This window comes from Salvelinus fontinalis, chromosome 23 (assembly GCF_029448725.1).
Source record: "Salvelinus fontinalis isolate EN_2023a chromosome 23, ASM2944872v1, whole genome shotgun sequence".
Lineage (NCBI taxonomy): Eukaryota > Metazoa > Chordata > Actinopteri > Salmoniformes > Salmonidae > Salvelinus > Salvelinus fontinalis.
The window spans coordinates 7,688,033-7,697,253 of record NC_074687.1 but is presented as its reverse complement, the minus strand read 5'-3'; the positions used below and the strand labels follow the sequence as shown (position 1 = coordinate 7,697,253).

Genomic DNA, 9,221 nt, shown 5'->3' with positions numbered 1-9,221 from the left:
GGTAAATCCTATAGAGAGAAATAGTAAATGTGTCTTTTTGTAGGCATGGGTCGTTGGAAAAAGCCTATGGGGGAAATTATGACGTTTTTGGATAAACGCCGAAAATAAGGTCTGTGGTAAACACAGGCTAAGGAGATCTTATACATTTTGTTCTATGAAATAATCTGCTAACATCACTTTTTGTTAATTTCGATGCATTTATATATATATAAAAAAAAAATGCAGATAAAGCTCTTAAAGGCTTCATAATTCATAAAGGTCATGTTAACTGACTGATATTATCTCATATACCAAAACGTATTAAATCTCGTAAACCTGTGTTAATCTCAGACCTTCATCCCCAAACCGTATTCTTTCCCATTCATTTCCCACATAGGGAAAACTGAACTAACCACACAATTCTTGATTTTAGAACTACAAACGGGCGAACTCTATAGCACAGAGTTCCAAAACCCAGCCACGGGAGGTTGGTGGCACCTTAATTGAGGACACCGGAACCAGTGGAATGGTATCATATACATCAAATACATGGTTTCCAAGTGTTTGGTGCCATTCTTTTTGCTCCATTCAGGCCATTATTAAGAGACATTCTCCCCCCAGTAACCTCCTGCTGTGCCAGAGGGCAACATCGAGAGACTTCCAGGAACATTTACCAAACAGACCAGGCACCGGGTTTGAGAAGTCAACGAGAGAAGTTAAACATTTTCCCTTGGTTCTCAATGTTATTACTCCAAACTCTTGAAAGTTACAAATTGACACGTTTTAAAAATTTCGCCCGCCTACAGAGGGACAATATCGGTCCGATAATACAGGACTAGTAAATGCCCAATGCACTACTTTTATGAAGGAAAAAAATATATATTTTTCAGATTTGTCAGGCGTTAAAGCAGCACTCCTACTTCCCGCGGCTTTACACTTTCTGTAAATGGCTAGCTTCTAGATAATAAATCAATGTTGCTTTTCCTGCCCTCAAGGAAACAATCCACCACATTTGGCCGAATCCAGAACCATATACTGTAAAAAGAAAGGACACCGCCCAGCGAGATAGCTGTCGAACTAACGCGCGATTTCAGACCATTTGAAAACTTGAGGTGTCTTCAACTTTGCTAGCTTCTCTGGTGTCTAGCTGTTCCAAGGTTTTGTATAATTGGTGGTCCTTAGGTTTAGGATGGAATTTCAAGGTGGGTAAATATTCATTTTTTTCTCAGTCTAGCAAGCTAAACAGATGCAGAAACATTGCTAGTTAGTTATAAGCTAACGACGTTAGCATTGTCACGTGAGTTAGCCAACTAGTTCGTTTTCTGTACCGCTAACGTTAGTGGCTTAGAGTACAATGTTTACTTTTGAGCTTCGCTGTGAATTTATTACAAACTAGCTAACGTTAGCTAACATTTAGAGAATGTCAACAAAAGCAATCGCTGGTGGGCAAAGGTAGCTAGTGAAGCGAGCCAACTAAATTTAGCTAACTAACACGTTTGGCATGGTGACTGGTCAGTTAGCTAAATTAGCTAGCTAACTATTGTTGGGATGTTTATAGCTAGCTGGCAAAGTCAGCTAGTAAGTTTGCCAGTTAGTAACTTTGATGATTAGCTAAAAGCAGAGTTTTGAAATCAGCAGCGGGTCTATTTTGCTAACTGTGTGGAGGAAGGCAAGGCTATAGACTAAGTAAATAACAAGAGCCATAGCTAGGTACCTGTATGCTAACAACTAGCTAGCTTACTTATTCATTAACTTCCCTAACTAACGTTATCTGCCATCTGTCCCTAGGCACGGAACCAATGACTCTGGGTTCCCCGACATCACCCAAGCCCGGCCCGGGTGCCCAGTTTCTCCCCGGGTTTTTGATGGGGGATCTGCCAGCACCTATCACACCCCAGCCTCGGTCATTTGGAGTCATGGATATGAGGTCACCACTTCAAACAGGTGAGTGATAGTTTACTTTTGGGGGTAATTTGTAATTCACTAAAACAAATAACTAGCTAGCTGAAGTTCTAATCTGTTATCTAATAATCTAACCCCCCTTTCATAGCGTGATAGGTCTAACTTGGTTTAAAACCCCTGCTTGTTGGTTACTATCAGATCTGTTACTTTCACTTTCTGTGTTGTAATATGGCAAAGGCAGTCTCTCCTCTCAGTAATATTTCCAATTGATTCCTGATTGTTTCTCTAACTCTCTCTCTCTCTCTGTTAGGTGGCTCTCCCCCTCAACCTGTGGTTCCTACACCCAAAGACAAGAGTGGGGCCCCTCCAGTCAGGAGTATCTATGATGACCTCTCCAGTCCTGCCGTCGGGATGTCCCCTATGGGTGCACATAAACAGGTACGTGTTAACAGAGTAGGTTCCATCCTTCTCCTGACCTGGGCATGAACCCAGAACCTTATGTACAACAACACTTTACACTCACAGAGCAGTGTTCTAATAGCCTGGTCACTAGTCTGGACATTTTACACTCACAGAGCAGTGTTCTAATAGCCTGGTCATTAGTCTGGACATTTTACACTCACAGAGCAGTGTTCTAATAGCCTGGTCATTAGTCTGGACACTTTACACTCACAGAGCAGTGTTCTAATAGCCTGGTCATTAGTCTGGACATTTTACACTCACAGAGCAGTGTTCTAATAGCCTTGTCACTAGTCTGGACACTTTACACTCACAGAGCAGTGTTCTAATAGCCTGGTCACTGATCTGGACACTTCACACTCACAGAGCAGTGTTCTAATAGCCTGGTCACTAGTCTGGACATTTTACACTCACAGAGCAGTGTTCTAATAGCCTGGTCACTAGTCTGGACACTTTACACTCACAGAGCAGTGTTCTAATAGCCTGGTCACTAGTCTGGACACTTTACACTCACAGAGCAGTGTTCTAATAGCCTGGTCATTAGTCTGGACATTTTACACTCACAGAGCAGTGTTCTAATAGCCTGGTCACTAGTCTGGACATTTTACACTCACAGAGCAGTGTTCTAATAGCCTGGTCATTAGTCTGGACACTTTACACTCACAGAGCAGTGTTCTAATAGCCTGGTCTGGACACTTTACACTCACAGAGCAGTGTTCTAATAGCCTGGTCATTAGTCTGGACACTTCACACTCACAGAGCAGTGTTCTAATAGCCTGGTCACTAGTCTGGACACTTTACACTCACAGAGCAGTGTTCTAATAGCCTGGTCACTGATCAGGACAGTGAGCTGGAAAGCTGTGGACCCACTGGTCTGGTAACACTTCCTTTCGGCTTTGAAGCGGGCACATTGATTGGTTCTCTGACTTTTTTTCCATGTGGGATTGAGGCCTCTTGGTTGTAAAATTAAGTGGGTGGCACTCAGGTGCTGTGTGTTGGTTTTTGAGTGAGTGACAGAGGAGAACCAATAGTACAGCTCCCTTCATTTTCGATCCCATCAAAGAGCCTCTTCAGACTCTGGAGTCAACCCTCAACTCCACAGACTCTTCAGTCCTTCTGGAGTCACCCCCAACTCCTTCAGTCCCTCTGGAGTCACCCCCAACTCTTCAGTCCCTCTGGAGTCGTCACCCAACTCCCCCGACTCTTCAGTCCCTCTGGAGTCTGTCGCTTTAGCCAGAGAAGTGTTCTAACCAATCGCTAGTGATTCTACACCTGCTACATTAGCATCTCACCAGTAGCGTTTGATTGTGATTAGTGTATCTGCATCAAGAGGACACGTAATAATCTAGATGTTATCTTCTCTCAGCCCTTCTCAATGATGCACACCCCGCTGTCTGGCTATATGGCAGTTACACCAGGAACAGGTGAGATTATTTATTTATTTTCTTCAAACTTGTTTGTACCAACTTGTCCCGGGTATATGTCCAGCAGTGACTACCGATTTACTGAGAGAGGGAATTCATAGCTATGTCCTAATGTCGTCTTCTGTTCAGCGTCCAGTCTATTTAGTCCTGCTACCATCGGGCAGCAGGCCAAGTCAACAATGTCTCCAGCTCAAGTAGACCCTTTCTTCACTCAGGGAGACGCACTGTCTTCCGAAGACCATCTAGATGATACATGGATCACTGTATTTGGGTAAGTTTCTAGTATTGTGTCCTCTAATATCTACAGGTGACTGCCAAAAAAAGGTGTATTAAAGAGTCAACGTAGCGATCCTGCATGCGTTTCTCTGTTGCTCATTAAGAAACATGAGATTTCAGTCTTTGGGGGTTGTGGTTCAATGTTGTCGTTACTGATGTTTGTCCAACAAGAGACACCATAGGAACAAAGCCAGTATTACTTCCTCAACAATAATCAGAGTCTAAGATAAGGCTGCACTGATGGGGCAGGTCTGTCTCACCGTCTAGTATTCTGCAGTAGGATTGTATAGCGCACAATCATGTAGCTGTGTATCCCGTGTTGGTGAGCATTGAATAAAATGATCCTTGTTTATACTTGGTAGTCAATTTGGACAATATAATACATTTTTCTGGCTATTATCAATGCCGCATTGAAAAACAGGCTATCAGAAGTTGTTTTATCGCCTTCAATTGCACTTTAGTAGGACGTTGGGTCACCACGAGCCAGAACAACTTCAATGAACATTGGTATAGATTCTACAAGTGTCTAGAACTCTATTGGAAGGATGTGACATCATTCTTCCACAAGATATTCCATCATTTGGTGTTTTGTTGATGGTGGTGGAAAACGCTGTCTCAGGCGTCGCTCCAGAATCTCCCGTAAAAGAGTTCAATTGGGTTGAGATCTGGTGACTGAGACGGCCGTGACATATGGTTTACATCGTTTTTCATGCTCATCCAACCATTCAGTGACCACTCGTTTCCTGCGGATGGCGGCATTGTCATCCAATGGGAGCATCGCCATAGTATCCAAAATAATGGCCTGCCCAGTATTTTTATACATGATATGAGGCATGTATAATTAACTCAGATACCCCAACCTGTGTGGCAAATCCTTCCTTTCAATATACTTTGTATCCCTCGTTCACTCAAGTGTTTCCTTTATTAGGGCAGTTTGCCTGTACCTTTTTAACTGTTGAAATAACAGGTGCAATCTTTTTAGCCTGAGTTTACACTGTAGGACCAATCAAATTTTAGCCTGAGTTTACACTGTAGGACCAATCAAATTTTAGCCTGAGTTTACACTGTAGGACCAATCAAATTTGTCTCCGATGTGCAAACGACGCTCACTTGCTGCCCTGGGTGACCTTCAACAGATGCACCGAATGTGTCTGATCTGTAGATGACAACACCCCTTAGAATGGATATCTATTGTTGAGGTGAAAAAATAAACAGTTTGTTGAATGAATAATACTCTTTGTTTAAACAGGTTCCCTCCTGCCTCCGCGTCTTACATTCTGTTGCAGTTCGCCCAGTATGGAAACATAACGAAACACGTGGTAAGGCTTATTTGCATTCGTTTGAAACGGACATTTTAAGTGTGTGTTTGTGTGTGTTCTGTTACATCATTCTGTTCTCTTGTTGTACTAGATGTCCAACACCGGTAACTGGATGCACATTCAATATCAGTCTAGACTCCAAGCAAGAAAAGCTTTAAGTAAAGATGGGAAGATTTTTGGAGAGGCTATAATGATTGGCGTTAAACCATGCATCGATAAGGTATGTCGTTGCTGGGGTTCATTTTCAAATTAGGAACACTTATTAGTGATAATATCATTTTAAAAGTCTAAACATTTTAGTAACGGATGAATGTCTTTTACCATTATGTAAACAACGTATCTAATCTTTCATTCATATTTGTGTTGTTGTCTCAGAATGTGATGGAGAGCTCAGACCGAGGCTCGACCTCCTCAGGCTCAGTATTTACTCCTCCGGTCAGAAATGGAACCCCTAGCCACCACGTCTCTACACCTCGCTCCTCAATGAGGCCCCTCAGTGCAGCCTACAAGGCCTCCAGCAGTGACTACCAGGTAGGATCAGGGGGGGGTTTCGTCATTAAATACTTACGCCAAACCAACAGAAGTTGTAAGGCCATCAAAAAGACGAGGACCAAGGCACTCTTCATATAATTAAAATACAGTTATTGTCATGGCATGTCCAAGGAAGAAACATTTTGAAAAACACTAATGTGTTTCGACCACATTGCCCTGGTCAGAGAGTACAATAATGCACGTATTTAACAAACCATGTTCCAGTCAACCCTGATTGGAGAGGGTGTGGTCACATGGTCATTGGTGGACACTACATAGTAAACAATAGGCAGTTAGGGTTCTAAAAATATGTAATGGATAAATTGGCCTCGATTAGGAGTGAGACTAAATGGAGACAGCAGGAGAGTCATACATGATAAAAGTATGCTAGAAAATCAGGATCACAGTAGATGTACCGTAGAGGACTACAGGGCTATAGACTACCGTAGAGGACTACAGGGCTATAGACTACAGTAGAGGACTACAGGGCTATAGACTACAGTAGAGGACTACGGGGCTGTAGACTACAGTAGAGGACTACAGGGCTATAGACTACCGTAGAGGACTACAGGGCTATAGACTACCGTAGAGGACTACAGGGCTATAGACTACAGTAGAGGACTACAGGGCTATAGACTACAGTAGAGGACTACAGGGCTATAGACTACCGTAGAGGACTACAGGGCTATAGACTACCGTAGAGGGCTACAGGGCTATAGACTACAGTAGAGGGCTACAGGGCTATAGACCACAGTAGAGGACTACAGGGCTATAGACTACAGGGCTATAGACTACAGGGCTATAGACTACAGGGCTATAGACTACAGGGCTATAGACTACAGGGCTATAGACTACAGGGCTATAGACTACAGTAGAGGGCTACAGGGCTGTAGACTACAGGGCTATAGACTACAGGGCTATAGACTACAGTAGAGGGCTACAGGGCTATAGACTACAGGGCTATAGACTACAGGGCTATAGACTACAGGGCTATAGACTACAGTAGAGGGCTACAGGGCTATAGACTACCGTAGAGGACTACCGGGCTATAGACTACAGTAGAGGACTACCGGGCTATAGACTACAGTAGAGGACTACCGGGCTATAGACTACAGTAGAGGACTACCGGGCTATAGACTACAGTAGAGGACTACCGGGCTATAGACTACAGTAGAGGACTACCGGGCTATAGACTACAGTAGAGGACTACCGGGCTATAGACTACAGTAGAGGACTACCGGGCTATAGACTACAGTAGAGGACTACCGGGCTGTGTGTCCACCAGAGGGGGCTGTGTGTCCACCAGAGGGGGCTGTGTGTCCACCAGAGGGGGCTGTGTGTCCACCAGAGGGGGCTGTGTGTCCACCAGAGGGGGCTGTGTGTCCACCAGAGGGGGCTGTGTGTCCACCAGAGGGGGCTGTGTGTCCACCAGAGGGGGCTGTGTGTCCACCAGAGGGGGCTGTGTGTCCACCAGAGGGGGCTGTGTGTCCACCAGAGGGGGCTGTGTGTCCACCAGAGGGGGCTGTGTGTCCACCAGAGGGGGCTGTGTGTCCACCAGAGGGGGCTGTGTGTCCACCAGAGGGGGCTGTGTGTCCACCAGAAGGGGCTGTGTGTCCACCAGAGGGGGCTGTGTGTCCACCAGAGGGGGCTGTGTGTCCACCAGAGGGGGCTGTGTGTCCACCAGAGGGGGCAGCAAAGCGACGGCTCTGGATAAAAAGATTCCCAAACCTCAATGCATACAATGCACTCTATGCATAATACATAATTTATAATAGTTAAAATTAGTGTACGGATTGGTTGCCTTTTTTAAATTTAACAATACATTTCAGTCCTAATGCCATTGAGTGATCACTGTTTATATGGGCGGGGACCGACGTGGAATTCAACCAACCATGTCACGCGTTTGATTTCAGGTGGTGGCAGACGAACAGACCCCAAGGAAAGACGACAGTTTGGTTTCTAAAGCGATGGAGTACATGTTTGGCTGGTGAGACGGTCTCCTCCGATTCGCCCGAGCGCTTTTTATATTATAAAAACTGAAGAAACCCGACAGCAGCCGTCATCACCGTGTTGTGGAAGTGTGTCCTAAATGGTACCCTAATAGCCCAATTGACCCTGGTCAAAAGTAGTGCACTACATAGGGAATAGGGTGCCATAGGCCTCTGGTCAAAAGTAGTGCACTACATAGGGAATAGGGTACCATTTGGGGATCAGCCAGTGTGTTAGTGAGTTGGGGGGAACCAAGCCAATGTGGATTTCCTCAACCCTGCGACGACTATACAAGATGTGGTGATTTGAGTGGACAGGATTTTGACTAGACGAACACCGGATATTGTATGTTGACGTTGAATGAAGTGTTTGTTTTTGTTGTTGTCGCGTGCAGACGTCACGGTGCTGACCCGACAAACGCAGACCTACACGGGGTCGTCTTTAGTTACAAAGTCTTATTTGCGACTTCTCCTCTCGAGGAGAATTTTAAAGGCTCTTTCATAAGAGTTGATGCCGAATGAATCCCACATAATCAAGACATATTTCCCATATGTCCCTATTTCCTATGTAGTGTACTACTTTTAGAGCAGGGTCCGTAAGGGTCTGTAAATAGGGGTGCCATTTTGGATGCCCACATGGCCTGTCTTCAGTATCTTAACTAAGTGCTGCTTTGTCAGTTGGAAGTCAAGGTTACACATCAGTATCCTCCTGTTTTGATTAGAGTGAGAGAGAGTACAGGTTTCTTTATTTTTTTCCCCCCCTAAGTGGTTCAATAGTAAACAACGGTAAATATAACAGGATCAGAGTTAAGAATTGTAATTTTATAAGAAATGCCTTTTTGTGTGCTGTCAAACATTTAGTGTTTTTATTTTTCTTTTTTTAAAGATGATCTCACAAAATTGTCGGTGCATCAAATGTCTTGTCTTATATCCATTTAAAACTATTTGTCTGTTTCTACTGTCTACTATTTCGACTGTCTCTTCTTACTATTTCTACTGTCACCTGTCTCTGCTCTCTACTGTGTCTGCTGTTTCTACTGTCTCTGTCACTTGCTTACTATTTTTGTCAAATAAATGTCACATAATTTGAATACCAGTTGGGTGTCTGGTAGTTTTTAATATGCCACGATGAACTATACAGTGTTTACTTTTTTCCACGAAGACGTCTGACTCCGTTCCAGTGTTAGTCTGTAGAACACTCATGACATTTGTAGGTAGTATTCCAGCCAGAGGAGTATGGAGGAGAGTTTAATATCCGAGACACCGCCTGGTTCCTATTCAGAGGAAGAGTGTTTAATATCAGAGACACCGCCTGGTGCATATTCAGAGGAAGAGTGTTTAAT

At 44.1% G+C, this 9,221-nt stretch overlaps 1 protein-coding gene across 3 annotated transcripts; it reads left to right on the top strand.

Moving 5' to 3' along the window:
• The first annotated feature begins 1,031 nt into the window (after positions 1–1,031).
• LOC129820807 (nucleoporin NUP35-like) lies at positions 1,032–8,974 on the top strand. 3 transcript variants are annotated; one of them, XM_055877790.1, is made up of 9 exons: positions 1,032–1,181; positions 1,768–1,923; positions 2,192–2,319; positions 3,707–3,764; positions 3,894–4,035; positions 5,290–5,359; positions 5,451–5,579; positions 5,735–5,890; positions 7,804–8,974. In XM_055877790.1, exons 1-9 carry the CDS (start codon positions 1,169–1,171, stop codon positions 7,879–7,881), a joined length of 930 nt encoding a protein of 309 aa, XP_055733765.1. In that variant the 5' UTR covers positions 1,032–1,168; the 3' UTR covers positions 7,882–8,974. The 3 variants fall into 3 exon arrangements, with proteins under 3 accessions (XP_055733765.1, XP_055733766.1, XP_055733767.1); XM_055877791.1 differs by lacking the exon at positions 1,032–1,181 and adding an exon at positions 1,291–1,431; XM_055877792.1 differs by lacking the exon at positions 1,032–1,181 and adding an exon at positions 1,483–1,665.
• The last annotated feature ends 247 nt before the right edge of the window (positions 8,975–9,221 follow it).